This window comes from Antechinus flavipes, chromosome 3 (assembly GCF_016432865.1).
Source record: "Antechinus flavipes isolate AdamAnt ecotype Samford, QLD, Australia chromosome 3, AdamAnt_v2, whole genome shotgun sequence".
Taxonomy (NCBI): Eukaryota; Metazoa; Chordata; class Mammalia; order Dasyuromorphia; family Dasyuridae; genus Antechinus; species Antechinus flavipes.
Window position 1 is genome coordinate 40968759 of NC_067400.1, and position 16359 is coordinate 40985117.

General features: G+C 41.1%; 1 protein-coding gene across 9 annotated transcripts in view; it reads right to left on the reverse strand.

Moving 5' to 3' along the window:
* MCF2L2 (MCF.2 cell line derived transforming sequence-like 2) overlaps positions 1-16359 on the reverse strand; it is a 333832-nt gene that overhangs the window by 187296 nt on the left and 130177 nt on the right. For 8 of the 9 annotated variants that reach the window (XM_051983258.1, XM_051983256.1, XM_051983259.1 and 5 more), the window contains exons 6-11: positions 16072-16188; positions 9714-9863; positions 7766-7890; positions 4352-4466; positions 2891-3010; positions 1499-1690 (exon numbers count right to left, since the gene is read on the reverse strand). In XM_051983258.1, the coding sequence (XP_051839218.1) occupies positions 1499-1690; positions 2891-3010; positions 4352-4466; positions 7766-7890; positions 9714-9863; positions 16072-16188 (819 nt within the window). Of the gene's footprint in view, positions 1-1498; positions 1691-2890; positions 3011-4351; positions 4467-7765; positions 7891-9713; positions 9864-11504; positions 11759-16071; positions 16189-16359 lie in introns of those variants that run through there. The other variant, XM_051983260.1, reaches the window with a different exon arrangement.

Here is a 16359-nt window from a genome sequence, read left to right on the forward strand (position 1 = left end):
CAGCTACTATTGCTGCTGCTACTGTTATTGCTTCTGCTGCTACTATTGTTACTGCTGCTGCTGCTAGCTAACATTTATATATCCCTTACTATGCTTACACTGTGCTTAGCTCTTTAGAATGATTATCTTATTTCATCCTGACAATGGCCTAAGGAGGTGGGTGCTTTTATCATTCCCATTTTATAGATAAGAAAATCGAGGAAAATAAACATTTAAGGTACTTGCCCAAGGTCACACAAATAGTAAGTGTCTGAGGTCAAATTTGAACTCAGTTTTTCCTAACTCCAGGCATCAAACTCAATCCACTGTATCACCTAGTTACCAGCCTCTGGAGTGTGACTTTCCCCCCCTGCCTGTGGTATAAAAAGGACAACACTCATATTAGAAGCAGGAAGACCTGAGTTCAAATCCAGCCTCAGACATTTACTATTTACTTTCCTTATATGTAAATTGGGGTTAATAATTCCATAGTTCCTACTATCCTGTTCCAACTCCCCCCATTATTGTGAAAATCAAATGAAATAATGTAAGATGTTTCCCAAACCTTAAAACCACGTGTCAGTAAATTCCATTTTTTAAAAAATATATATCACATCTACTCATTTTCCAAACATACCAGAATGGAAATGTATATATATATATATGTGTATGTATATATGTATATATATGTATGTATATATGTATGTATGTATGTATACATGCATATATATACATATACACATATATGTATGTATGTATATATATACATATATATACACACACATATATATGTATGTATGTGTATATATATATATATATCAGAACTCAACAACAATCACCTAATTTCCACAATTTCTGTTCCTCCTGGGTGCATTATTTCTATTAAAATAAACATCTAATAACAATAACTTTATTTCTCCCTTAAAAGAAAATCTACAGGGTAGCTAGTTGTTGTAGTGGATAGAGCATCAGTCCTGAAGTCAGGAGGACCTGAGTTCAAATCTGATCTCAAACACTTAATACTTCCTAGGAAAAGAAACTGAATCCCAAAGTAAGTTAAATAGCTTGCTCAAAAACTGTACCATAAATGTAGGGTTGAAAGGAGCCTCAGGGACCATCTAATCTACCTCTCTCCCACCCCTTAATTTTATAGATAAAGAAAAAATTGCAAATGAAAGAGGCAAGATTTGAATACAGATCCTTCCCCCCCAATCCAGTGCTTCCCACTGTTGTTACCAGGAGGAATGAAGTCATCTTCCCAGGATCACACAGCTAGTTAGTGATCTAACTAACCTAACTTACATCAGGCTCTCCTCCTGACTGATTCACTCCAACTCGACAGATAACTGGGAGCCAAAGGCCGCTAGCCCCATGGAAGAGTGGAGAGTTGTCAGCCACACCAGGAAGTTCTGAAAGCAAAGGCTAAATTTCTTTTTCCACGTTAACCCTTCCTAGGAAACTGTTTTCTTGTTCCCATGCAGGCCCCCCCGGGGGAACAAGGGCTCTTAGCTCTGCTCACCGCATCCAGCTGCTTATGCATTTCCAGGGCCTTCCCTAAAATGTCGCACTTCTTCTTGGCTTCGTTGGTGAAGTCATCACAGATGCGCCGGAGCTCCACACACTTGGGCCGGATGGAGTCCACTGCATAGTGGTTGCTTTGGATAAGCTGGTCACCGGTCACTGCCAGGGACTGGGCCTTCTCCAGTGGCTCCTGGGAAACAGAATCCAAGTGTCAAAAGCAGCCTGCTCTCAGGAGTGACCCGTGGTGGGCTGAAGACTTCTGGGTTCTGAGATTCCTCGCCTGAGGGCATGAATCCAGACCTTTCTCTATATGTACATCATGCATATGGATATATAAAACTTTGGATGCATCACGGATTCACTTACTTCTGGACATATTGCTTCCCCAAGTAGAATGGAAGCTTCTTGAAGGCAAAGACATCCATTTCTGTCTTTTTCTCTCCTAGCACACAGTAGGGGCTTAGTAAATTTTGTTAAATTGGACCAAATTAGTTAAGTGACTGGTTAAATGATAGACACTCACGCCCATTCAGCACACTGAACATAATTCTTGTCAATTAAATGCAAGAGTTAAGTGGATAAGTACAGCACCTCTGACTAGATTGGAAATCATGAAAATCATGCAAAAATTCCTTCTCATGTAGATATTTATCTGTCTTGTCTGTCTGTCCATCTGTCTGAGTTTTGATTAGCTATCATTCATCTATAGCAATGTCTATCTCTATCAATCATTTATCTTTATCTATCATTATCTACCTTCATATCCATCTATCTAACCATCATCTGTTGTTTATCTGTCTAAATGTCTATCTAGTTATCATTCATGTACATATTTCTTGCTCTCATTCAGTCATCTATACAAATGTATCTATATCTATCAATCATTTATCTTTATCTATCTATCATTCATTTATCTCCACAGCTATCCATCCATCCATCCATCCATTCATCTATCTATCTAATTTAGTCTCCTCATTTATGGTCACATTCAATAACCACCTGTTAGAAATTTGAAGTGGATGTCCTGTAGACATCTCCACCTCAACATGTCCCAAACTACACATTATTTTTCCTCCTAAACCTCCCCATCTTCCCAACATCCTTATTACTGTTGAGGGCACTACCATCCTGTCAGTCACTCAGGTAAGAAACGCCGATATCTCCGTCGATTGCCCAGATGTGCCATTTGTACCTTCCCAACATCTCCCCATTATGTCCCGTTCTCTCCTCAGCCCCCACCCCAGCCTGGTGCAGGCTCTCCTCCTCTCACATCTTCGATTATTGCAGTAGCTGCTGGTGGGTCCGCCTGCTCCTGGCTTGCAGACAGACCCGTGGAGAGCTCAGCCCGTCACCGACCCGTTCCCAAGACGCCAGCATCTCTCTCACCCACCTGGCCTTTCTCCTCCAGATGCTTCCGCTCCTTCAGCAGCTGTTCCATACGTGCCACACTGTTCCCAATGACTGTGAATCTTGCCTGTACACACATGAGGCTATCCAGGGCCAGTTTAACCTGAAAAACAGAGTGGGACAATCCAGCAACAAACCTGCCAATGGCTGCAGAAAAGAGATAAAGAACACGTGGCTTAGAGAAGTCAATGCCTCCGATCCAACTGGACCTGATTGTACCGGACCTGATTTCATTGGCAGGAGGAGTCGTTGGTGATGAAACTCCCTGTTCTGTAGCCTAGCCTTTTAGAAAGTTTCCCAAGGCAGTGACACATTAGGGACCTCCCCAGGATTTCATGCTGGGTATCAGGTCTTACTGACTCAGACATCAGTGCTCTCCCATCACACCATATTGCCTCTCATGCTTTACAATTACTGTTTCCTTTGCTTCTTATGACAACCCTGGGAAATGGGTGCTATTATTATCCATTTCACATTTACGGAATTTAAGACAGAGATGAAGGGATTTATCCAGCATCATCTAGTCAGGATTTGAACTCTGGTGTCCAGGACTTCAGGCTGAGGGCTCTAGATATATCCACCCAGAAATAGAGTTTTATACAACCCCAAAGAAATGTCCTTTCCCCTTTATCACTGCCCCTAATGTCTCAAGTGGGATTTCTACAGATGCCTGTATACTCTAGAGACCCCCTGAGCCAGTGACTTCATCTCCCTGGGATACAGTTACCTCATCTGTAAAAATGAGTGGCTTTCCAGCTATACTTCTGTGAGCCCTATGCTCACATTCTATGATCTATGAGGAGATTAGTTTAGAGAATTCTCCAGTGTCCTGAAGAAAGACTGGCAGGTTTTCCCAGTTACCACCATCACTGGAAAATTTCCCAAATCCCCAACACTGAAGATGATAACATCACTTGATCTAATCTCCTTTTACGTTTATAAATAATATAATAAAAATAATAAAAACACAGATATTCTTTTCATCCTTCTTAATTCTTAATTCCATTCCATGTTGCATTCGCCTGGGAAGGAAGGAGGATGGTCCACCGGTCTAGGACTTTTCACTCTCCAGATGTAACATTGGGGGTGTTACATTAGCTTTCATTCTGAAGGCAGGGACCAGCTTTCCTTCTGCTTGCATTTATATACCACAGTTCCTGGACACACACAAGAGCCTAATCAATTATTGTGGATTTGGCTAGTGCTGGGAAAAACGTCATGGGTCCACTAGCCAAAGCCTTTTACAGACAAAGAACTCCATTCTGCGGCTCCAAATCTACATCTTGGCTCTCTGTCTCAGAAGATAATCGAGAGTCTGGCGGGTGAGCAAGCACTTCAGAAGGGAAATGAGTGGGGGAGGATTGGGCACCAGAGATCGCCCCTCCCCAGAGAAAGAAGCTCTACAATTTACAAAAGAAGGCGAGGGAGAGAGAAAATAAAATACCTCTCGGAAATTATGCTCAAAGTGCCGGAGCTGCAGGCATTGGTTTAGCTTCAGGTAATGCTTGGTCCAGAACTGGTCAAAGGCCTTTTCTGTCTCATCCAGCTGAGCTAGTAACCTAGGAGAAACAGATGAGGGACAGCGGGCTAGCGTGCATTCATTCCCAACTGAGGCAAGCGGGGTTAAAAACATCACAGTCACGTGTTACCTGCCCCTATTATAAAGGGGCATATAATTACTCATATTTCTAGGGCCTTCAAGGCTTACAAAGTGCTTTTCTAGCACCCTCCCCCAATACAGATTTTTGAACTAGATGTTATTATTATCATCCTTATTTTATAGATGCAGAAATTGAGTTTCCATACAAGAAGTAAAGGTTAAACCTGGGATCAAGTATAGCCCTAGGACTTAGGATGAAGGACCACAGACTTAGATCTAGAAAAGACTTTAGAGACCATTAATTGTTATCCCTTCACTTTTGTATAGCTTTAAATGTATATAGGGTCATATATTGTATATCTATCCATCCTAATAACCCTAGCCTTGTCAATTAAACTAGGCTTTGCACCCTTCCACTTTTGAGTACCAGAAGTAACACAAGGCATCCCCTTATTAACAGGAATAATCCTACTTACCTGACAAAAAATTGCCCCTACTACTATCTTATTCCAAATTGCCCCTTGTTTAAATATAAAAATCCTCATCATCTGTGGGGTCTCTCTATAGATCTGGGTATAGATGCATGTGTATATATGTGCATATGTACATATGTGCAGTTTATATATCATGTGGGTCTGCAAACTATGTCTCAGATGTAGGAACTTGAGAAAAAATCTGACATAGGAACCTCAGAGAAAGAACTAAAAAAACATTATAGGGGTATATCTGGGAGGAAGGAGAGAGAGAGTGAGTGTATGTGTGTGTGTGTGTGTGTGTGTGTGTGTGAGAGAGAGAGAGAGAGAGAGAGAGAGAGAGAGAGACAGAGAGACACAGAAAGAGAGACAGAGAGAGAGAGAAACAGAGAGACAGAGAGAGAGACAGAGACAGAGAAACAGAGAGAGAGACAGACAGACAGACAGAGAGACACAGAGTGAGAGACAGAGAGAGAAACAGAGAGAGACAGAGAGAGAGAGAGAGAGAGAGCGACAGAGAGCAACAGAGAGAGAGAGTATGAGAAAGAGAGAGAGACAGAGACAGAGACAGGGACACACAGAGAGAGACAGAGACAGACAGAGAAAGAGAGAGATTTTTCATCTGTAAAATAAACTGTAGAAGGAAATGGCAAACCAGGCCAGTATCTCTGCCAAGAGAAGCTCTAATGAGATCATAACATAAGTAACTGACTACATTACTAATCCTTTGGAGTAATTTTTCCATCTATTATTAATTTGGGATTTATTTTACATCTACATTTTTCTAGAGCAGTCCTTTTTTCTATTGGTAGATATATATGTACATATGCATAAATGTATATATACAAATACACTTCTATGTACAATGCATACACACATATACATATGTATGTACATGCATATATGTGTATTATATATATGTATATATCCAGAAATAGATGTTACTGGAATTCATTGTAGAAAATTTTTCAGACTTTTTCTTAAGGAATTTTTGATTATTTGAATGGTTAATTCTGGTATCTTGCAACTGTATTTAAATATAGAAGTTATTATTATCAAAAGCTACCCCATGTGACCTGTTTAGAATGTTGTGCTTAAACATATCTAACATATATAGGACTTCTTGCCATCTAGGGGAGAGGGTAGAGGGAGGGGGGGGAAAAATCGAAACAGAAGCGAGTGCAAGGGATAATGTTGTAAAAAAAAAAAAAAATTACCCTGGCATGGGTTCTGTCAATATAAAGTTATTATAAAATAAAATTAAATTAAAAAAAAAAGAATGTTGTACTTAGACATTCAATTCAGAACTTTTGGTTAAGAGAAGGCATTCAAGATATTGGAGATTTACTGCAAAGTGTTAAAATGCAAAGCAATAACCAAAAGGTATGAGGAGAAAAAGAAAAGTTTTCTGAATATGATTTTCTAAAATTTCAGTGAGGATGAGGATTTCTGATAATGACTGACTCCCACCCTACTTCATATATATGTACTGATTCATGAAGAGCAGAGGGAAACAAGGAAGAACTGGGAGTATGTCAGAAAGATAAGCAAAGAGGGAGAACCAGCTTAGACACATAGAGACATGGATGTCATTTTCCTAAAGCGTGTAACTGGAAGATATCCATCAAAAATATTCAGGAAAACAGGCAGGATTCAACCAGATCTTGATGAGCAGAGCCAAGGTTCTCAAGGGGACCATCCAGGGGATACTTGATGTCAAAACTATTCTCATAATACTAAGATACAAAAGCGTCCTCCCTTTTCTGTATGACGCTAGATTTTCCTCATATACTTCAACTAAAATAACATAATACAACAGATTAAAAACAGAAGCAGATAGAAGAATCCAGCTATTATCTATTTAACCAGATAATAAAGAGTTATAAGAATACTAACAATGCTACTCGGCTCACTCATTTTTTTTTTTTGGTTTGTTTTGGAAGAAATTATTTTTCTTAAAAAGATTTTATTTATATTGATATGTAATGGGTTTATTATTATTTTACTGAATTAATACATTAAAATGTATGAGTTTTAACTTCTAATACTGAGAAATATAACCAACTCATTCAAAAGTTCTTTGTGGGCTGAGGGAGAGGGTTCTCAATAATTTTTAGGGTTCTGAAACCAAAAAGTTTGGGAACTGCCAAACTAGAGCCTTGGGCTGAATCCAACAAGATGAAGTTCAATATAAATGTAGTATCTTATTTTGTTGTTGAGTTGTTAGTCGTATTTAGCTCTTTGTGACCCCATTTCTTGGCAAGAATACTGGAGTGTTTTGCCATTTCCTTCACCAGATCATTTTATAGATGAGGAAACTATAGCGACTTGCCCAGGATCATACAGCTAATAAGTGTCTGAGGCCACATTTGAGCTCGTGAAGATGATTCTTCCTGACCATTGGCCCAGAGCTGTGTGCACCAGGGCGTTCCCTCGCAGCCCCTTTTCCTTCGTGGTTGGGATTAGGGAACTGCTGGACTCCTGCCTCTAATACAGTGATTACTGCCTCAGCATCTTGGGGATTTTCAGGGAGCAAGACGAAAAGGGAAGGCCGATAAGATGAGACATCACTGTTCCATGTCTTTCTTAAGCACTCGGTGAAGTGGGTGATGACCATGGACAACGGTAGTCCTACCATTCCAGTGAGCAGCCTTAGTGTTTTCAGGACCCTAAATATTCAAGGGTAGGATTTTCTTTTTAAAGGAGAATACACTGATTCTACTGGCAGCAATCAAGCCACTAGAGTGAAGCAAAAGGAGTACAGGGCAGATCTGTGTTTGCCCACCTTTCGACAGTCAGGACGTTCTCCAGTTCATCAGGGTTGAGCTTGCTGGTGGGGTTCTTGCTGGCTGGTTCTCGGATGCATGACAGTAATGTTCCCCCCTGGCTCCCTGCCAACTTCAGCTCAGCCTGGGAAGAGAAAAGACAAATTGACATTTAGAAAAAAAAAAATCCTTGATCAACCTTTTTTTAATAAAACTTGGAATATTAAATTATTTTTCATATGTGGAAACTGAGGCATAAAAAGGGAATCCCAGATTCAGATCTAGAAGGGATCTCACTGGTCATTTAATCTAGTTCCATCATTTTTTAGATGAGACATGGAAAGTTGAAATAATTCTCAAATCACATGGGTAGCAAACTGATGTCTCCAAACCCGTATCCTTTCTACTATTGAAGGCTTTCTCTCTCTAGATGCTCTTTCTCCCTGTTTTTGTCCAGATTGGTTTGCCTGGGTGAAACAGCTAGGTTACTCTTGGGGGTGCAGGCTCACTTCCCTAGCCCCAATATCCTCCCCATCTCTGTTTCTGGATGACCTCTGTATGGTTCAGTCTAAGCTGGCTTAATGCCCCTCTCCAAGCCTTCTCTATTTCTGCTCTTCCACGTCAGGATCCCAACAGGACCCCTTTTCTCATTCAAACCTACATCCCCCTTCCAAAGGATCTGTTCCATCTCATTAAACTGAAAGGTTTAATGAACAAATGCTACATTTCTTTGACCCAGATGCCTACTCCTCCCACCTCCCTCCTCTTCAGAATGACAGTCTATATACTCATTGCCCTTTCTCCCCATAGGAGTGCTGGAAGCAACTCCTATAGGTTCTAAAGAGCTGATTGTTAAATATCCAATGTGAGCATTGACATTTCACAAAAATTCAGGACATAACATAACATAAATTGTTATAACGTAACATAAGTTGTTTTGATGGTTATTTAGATTTAAGAAAGCAATGGAAAAATGTTAATAATGAGAAAGAAACTTAAAAATGTGTTTTGTGCACAGTTTGTTTTCTTCCTGAAAACCAGTTGTTAAATATTCATTAACACATGTTTGGAAGAGGATTTCTAGTATTCTCTTCTAATCCAAGTCTACAATAAAAAGAATCTATGATTCCACTAATTTAGAGTTGAAAGGATCTTTAGAAATCATCTCTTCTAACTCTTGGTTTTTATTGAGGGGAAACTGAGGCCCAGAGAAGTATATTGCATTGCATTTACATGGCAGCTTCAAGAACCTGAGCAAATTCCATTAACTCTCCCAGATTCAGGTTTCCCATTTGTAAAATGGAGGTAACAATGACAATGATATTCAGGGGACAGCAGAGATCTAGAACTGCCATTGAGCCCAAATCCCTCCCTAGGGCCATTAAGGGCCTGAGGAGGGTAAGCTACTTACCAGGTCAGGAGGCTACAGAGCCCAAATTCAAATCTAGAACCCCTAGTCCCAAAGCTAGGGAGGTTTGTGCCCTGGACCATGCTGCAGTGAGTGCTTTGTGCATCTTTAAGCTTGCCTAAATGTGAATGGCTATTTTTTTGTTATTTGCCCTCTTTTTGGCCTTACACTCACTCCTGGTGGCAGGAGAGGAGGTCCCAGAATGATTCACGTTAAAGCCCTCCTTCTTACATCTGTCCTCCCCCCTTACTCATGGCAAATGACTAACGTGTCTGCCTGAAAGCACAGGACCCAGCACCTGACGGCCGGCTTTGGTGCTCTTGGTCTTCCCTCAGCTCCTGTCCCCCTATTTCAGAACCCCTCGGGATAATTATCGGTTGTAAGTTCACTGGAAGGGAAAGGAGACAAGGGACCTTTATTTTTAACTAACAGGAAGCCTTCTTCAGCATCCTGCAGCATTTGCAGCTGGCATCCTACAGACACCAAGCGGAGTCAGCAGCCAACCTCCCCTTGTCTGCCCCACCCACCCCTGTCGTGCCAGAGACCGCGTGAGCGCCCACCTTCAGTTTGCTGTGCTGCTCCGTGTGGGACTGGAGAAGCTGCTCTGTGCACTGGACATCGTTGGGTAGCTCTGTCTCCGCCAGGTCGGTCCCGAAGGTCTGTAACATCTGGGCTGTGGTTTTCACTGTCAGGGCAAAGTTTTCTATGGCCTGAGAGGTCAAAGACAAAGAAGATCATTAAAGCTTGTCAGATTGGGTGGAATAGCATGGCAGAGACCTTCATGCTCTGACTATTCCCATTGTCTTCTCCAGTAAAGCCTCAGAATCCAAGAGGAGGAGGAGGAAGAAGAGAAAGAAAGAAAGAAAGAAGGAGGAGAAGGAAGAAAGGAAGTGAAAAAGGAGAAGAAGGAAGAGGAGAAAGAAAAGAAGAAAAAGGAGAAGGTGAGATGAAAGGGGAGGAAAAGAGAAGGACCAGAAGGAGGAGGAGAAGAGAAGAAAGAGAAAGAGGAGGAGGAGAAGGAGGAGGAAATGGAGAAGAGGAGGAAGGAGAAGGAGAGGAAGGTGATGGTGTGGAGGAGGAGGAAAAGGAGGAAGAGAAAGAAAAGGAGGAAATGGGAATAGAGATCCTGCAATTTCATTGGCATAGGGAGCTCTTGGAAAAGTAACCTCACCATCAATTCAAGTGGAAGCCTTTTCTGCAATTCAAGGCCTTAGTGAGGTGTTTAAAGTCCTGAGAAGTGAATGACTTGTTTAGACTCCCATTACAATAAAAAAAAGTAATGACAAACATCACCATTTCTGGAGTTTTACTTTTTAAGTTTACAAACCAGACAGCAATCCCAGGAGGCAGGTAGTACAAGTATTGTCCCCCCATATCATTGTAGATGGAGCAACCAAGAGTCATGGAGTCATTAGAAATTAGATGTGATCACACAGGCAGGAAGAACTGGGGCTCCAAGTGGGGCCCATTCCTCTTCACACTGACTCTGAATGAGAACACAGTGAGGATTCCCACTGGTGCTTTCCAAGAGCAAAAATGAATATATTATAACGTGGCACCTAGTGGGGAGATGCCAAAACAATGCATTATGGTGGAAGCAAGCTGGGATTGTTGTCAAAGAAGTGGGCTTCAAATTCAGTTTGCTGCTTTCTTTCTGGGTGACCCTCATTAAGTCACCTACTGGTCTTCTCAAAATGGAGGTGTTGCCTTTGATCTTCCTTCTCCTCTAAATCCCTGATCAGAGTCCCAGTTTTTTTCCCTCTGGAAAATGAAGGCATTGGACTAGATGAGTTTTGAGTTCCCTCCCACCGCTAAATATACAGTCCTATAACCTGGCCTTAGTTTATTCCTTTGAAAAATGAGGGAGTTGAACTGGATGGCTCGAGAGCCAGAAAGCCAAGATTTTGTTTCTTTTGGGTAGAGATGAGAAAATAAATGCTCATTAAGTGAAATATATATATATTTTAATTTTTAAAAATGCCAGGCACAGAAACATAAGCTGTGCTCTCTAAATGATTTTCTCTTACCGTGTTTCCCCAATAATAAGACCTATCCCGAAAATAAGCCCTCCCCTTACTGTGTAAGATTCCTCTAAAATAAGCCCTCCCCCCAAAATAAGCCCTATTGAGATTGCATCCAATCAGAGCTGCAGCAGTGAGTGCGTCATCCTGTTCTTCCCCAGTGATTTGATTGAAATAAGCCCTCCCCTGAAAATAAGCCCTCTGGTGTTTTTCTGTCCAAAAAAATAATAAGACAGTGTCTTATTATTGGGGAAACACGGGTACTTTCCCATTCACAAAGTTTACCTCCTTATCTATCCCTTCCCATTAATAACTTTCCCCTTTGCTTACGTGTTTGTAGCTCAATTGGCTTTGGATAAGAAATCTATTCAACAGGGACCTTCCTGAGACCTGAGGAGGATGAAAAACTCTTCAGATAGGGTTATCAGGAGTCCTGGCAAGACCCGGGCAAAGAGAGGGAGGAGGGGCACTTTAAGAGCAGGAAATCCTGCGACAGATTCACTCTGATCCCTGTCCTCTGCCGCTTACAAGTCACCAAAGGATGAGCAGAGATCAAGGTTTATACTCTAGCAAATAACACAAGTTAGTAGATTCCGTCCCTCATCTCCATGGTAACTAACACAGAACTGCAACAGGTTCCTAGATCCCAGAGGGACCCTCTGAAATCATCCAGTCCACCCCTATCTCTTTTTACAGAGAAGAAAACTTAGCCCCAAGGATAGGAAGTGTCTTGCCTAAGGTCATATAAATCATGTCTAGGGTGAGATTTGGACCTCAGGGAAATCCAGGTCAACTGCCATTTTATACAGTATTCAAAAAAGTCAAGGGAGTCACACAGCTTCTGCCTGAGGCTATATATGATCCCAATTCAAATATTCATTTGATACCGGGAAACTAAAGAGCAGAGATGATAGGGATTTCCTCAAGTTTGAACCTAGGACCTCCCTAATCTTTGGCAGCTCCAGCTGCTTTCCCTCCACCAAGCAGGACAGTCCCACCCCTAGGGCTTCAAGGTTGAGAGAGCCCAAACCCACTCAGGACAGAGTTTGTGTCTCAGCCACTCTTTGCCCCAAAAAGGTGGGGAAGAAAGCAGAGAGTGGAAGCCTTAGCTGGAAGAAGCCCTTTCTGCCCCTGCTGCCTAAACTGAAAGCTTTCCAGGAAGAGGGAGCTGTCCACTGTTCTGATCTTCTTCCTATCAGCATCTGGAGGAATCTCTGTCAGAAAGGACAGGATAGGACAGGAAAAGGGAAAAGGAAAGGGGAAGGGAAAGGAAAAGGGAAAGGGAAGGGAAGAGGAAAGGAAAAGGAAAAGGAAAAGGAAAAGGAAAAGGAAAAGGAAAGGGAAGGGAAGGGAAGAGGAAAGGGAAAGAGAAAGGGAAAGGGAAAGGGAAAGGAAAAGGAAAAGGAAGGGAAAGGGAAGGGAAAGGGAAGGGAAGGGAAGGAAAAGGAAAAGGAAAAGGAAAAGGAAAGGAAAGGAAAAGGAAAAGAAAAGGCTAACTCTGAAATTTCACCAATAGAGCCCTCCCTTTTGATTAGGTCTCAAAGGTGGGATTTGGGTCCAGAAAGCATTGGTTAAAATGTACACATGCTTCCTGGTAGGAAGCCCAGGACTTTCTCCAGCCTCCCATACTAATTAAGAATCTTATCAGATGACCTTTGTCTGCTATAAATCCATAGTTTGTCCCTGAGGGCATGGGACAGGAAAACCAAGTTACCTGCATGGGAGAGAAGCCAGCAGAGATGCCCCCAGGACAACAGTCTCCTGGTGACAGGCTGGGAGGGCAGAGACACCAAAAGATGGTACTAAAATCAAGGCAGAGAATATTAAACCTGAACTTGGCCACCTCCTCCAGGCTGCCCTGGGCTTGACCTGGATTCTATTGTCCTGGTCAAAGGAAGAGGGTGTTTATTTGATCAAAAGTTCCATGTCGATACTCTCCTCCACAAGGAAGTTTTGCTTTTTTCCCCTAACCCTAATAAAGAAAAGAATTGCTTGCAAATTTGGGGAAAATCAGAAAACAACAAATATTGACTTGTTATGTTGCCACAACAATCCCCAAATACTGATCAAGCACCTACTCTATGCCAGTTGTGTTTTATGACATTTTTAAAATAATCAATGATGATAATAATAAACATTTATATGACTCTAAAGTTTGCAAAGCATTTTACAGATGTTATCTCCTTCCTTCTTTTTTTGGGGAAGGGGTGGCAATTTGGGTTAAATGACTTGTCTAGGTTAAATGACACAGTTATGAAACATCTGAGGCTGGATTTGAACTGCAGGACTCTATCCACTATCCCCTAGCTGACCTTTCATACTAATACTGGGAGGCAGGGTCTGTGAACATCCCCATTTCACAGATAAGGAAACTGAGGCACATAGCAGTTATGTGACTTGTCCAGAGAACGTGGAACTAGTAATGTATTCTAGATGTGAATTTCAGACTTCTTGACTTCAATTTGAATGTTGGACTAGGGATCAGGGACTTTGAGAGATTGAAGATACAGAGATGAAACAAGAACTTCTCTAAAAAGGAGATTCCGTTTGGTGCCAGAAATCATTCCCCTTTGCCTTCTGTATCCAATCTGCCCTATGGAATATGGCACGGTCCTTTTGGTATGGCTGGCAACTAGGGATCTGTGATCACTGGAGGTCTTCCATTGTGTTGTCTAGAACCCAGAACTTAGAGTCAGTTCTACTGTGTCACAAGGAACAAATTACCTGTCCTGGAGGCTTTAGCCATAAAATAAGATCATTTATCAGTACCCATTTCACAGTATCATGTGCAGGATCATAGAACCATTAACTTAGACTTGCAGGATTATATTATAAAGCAGCAGTCACCAAAACCATTTGGTATTGGCTTAGAAATAGATTAGTTGATCAGTGGAAAAGGTTAGGTTCACAAGACAGAATAGTCAACTATAGCAATCTAGTGTTTGACAAACCCAAAGATTCTAAATTTTGGGATAAGATTTCATTATTTGATAAAAACTGCTGGGATAACTGGAAATTAGTATGGCAGAAATTAGGCAAGGACCCACACTTAACACCACATACCAAGATAAGATCAAAATGGGTCCATGATCTAGGCATAAAGAATGAGATTATAAATAAATTAGAGGAACATAGGATAGTTTATCTCTCAGACTTGTGGAGGAGAAAGAAATTTGTGACCAAAGATGAACTAGAGACCATTACTGATCACAAAATAGAAAATTTTGATTATATCAAATTAAAAAGCCTTTGTACAAATACAACTAATGCAAACAAGATTAGAAGGGAAGCAACAAACTGGGAAAACATCTTTACAATTAAAGGTTCTGATAAAGGCCTCATTTCCAAAATATATAGAGAACTGACTCAAATTTATAAAAAATCAAGCCATTCTCCAATTGATAAATGGTCAAAGGATATGAACAGACAATTTTCAGAGGATGAAATTGAAACTATTACCACTCACATGAAAGAGTGTTCCAAATAACTATTGATCAGAGAAATGCAAATTAAGACAACTCTGAGATATCACTACACACCTGTCAGATTGGCTAAGATGACAGGAAAAAATAATGATGAATATTGGAGGGGATGCGGGAAAACGAGGACACTGATGCATTGTTGGTGGAGTTGTGAACGAATCCAGCCATTCTGGAGAGCAATCTGGAATTATGCCCAAAATTTATCAAACTGTGCATACCCTTTGATCCAGCAGTGTTTCTATTGGGCTTATACCCCAAAGAGATACTAAATAAGGGAAAGGGACCGGTATGTGCCAAAATGTTTGTGGTAGCCCTGTTTGTACTGGTTAGAAACTGGAAAATGAATGGATGCCCATCAATTGGAGAATGGCTGGGTAAATTGTGGCATATGAATGTTATGGAATATTATTGTTCTGTAAGAAAGGACCAGCAGGATGAATACAGAGAGGCTTGGAGAGACCTACATGGACTGATGCTAAGTGAGATGAGCAGAACCAGGAGATCATTATACACTTCGACAACGATATTGTATGAGGATGTATTCTGATGGAAGTGGATTTCTCTGACAAAGAGACTTAACTGAGTTTCATTGGATAAATGATGGACAGAAACAGCTACACCCAAAGAAGGAATACTGGGAAATGAATGTGAACTATTTGATTTTTGATTTTCTTCCCGAATTATTTTTACCTTCTGAATCCAATTCTCCCTGTGCAGCGGGAGAACTGTTTGGTTCTGCAAATATGTATTGTATCTAGGATATACTGCAACATATTTAACATATATAGGACTGCTTGCCATCTTGGGGGGGGGGGGAGGAGGGAGGGAGGGGAAAAAACGAAACATAAGTGATTGCAAGGGATAATGCTGTGTAAAAATTATCCTGGCATGGATTCTGTCAATACAAAGTTATTATTAAATAAAATTAAATATAAAAAATAAAATAAAATAAAATAAATAAATTAGGCCAGAGAACAAAAAAAAAAAAACTTAGACTTGCAGGGGACTTTAGAAGTCACCTTCCCCAACCCCTCATATTTTAGAGAACAGGAACCTCGAGCTCAGTTACCTAATTCATCCAGAGTCACTAAAACAGAGATCAACCCAGATTTGCCTGATTCCAAATCTAAAACTCCTTCCACTGAGCTATATTGTTTGTCAAGGCAAATGAAGTCATATGTAAAGTGCTTTGTAAACTTTGTCCCAGAATCCAATAACCATTTTAATAATCATAATTGTTATTAGTACTATCATAACAATAACTACATAATTGTTATTCTTACTATGGATAATAACATCACATTATTGTTCTCAATATTATTGTTGGGTTTTTTTGCTGTTATTATCCCCCTTGATTCACTCCCTCACCTCCCAGGACCTTCAAGGACAGACCCTTCACCCAGGTTGGTACTCACCGTTCGATGATGTATCCACTGTCCGTGACCGTATTCTAGAGTCCCCCCCAGCTCCCTCGTCAGCTGGCTCTTGTCAATGTAGCCGTGGAGATCAGAAACAGAGTTCAACATGATGATCTGTGGGGACAAATACAACCAATCCCCCAAAGGGGAAAAAAAGTGAGGGGGTCTCTCAGACTGTTTTTCTTTAGGTCACATATCCACTTGTTGCTCTTGGTTCTCCCTTCTCCCACCACTCAGCTCCTTCACGTTCACTGGAGGAGGATGAGCACATCCTTCTCCAATCCC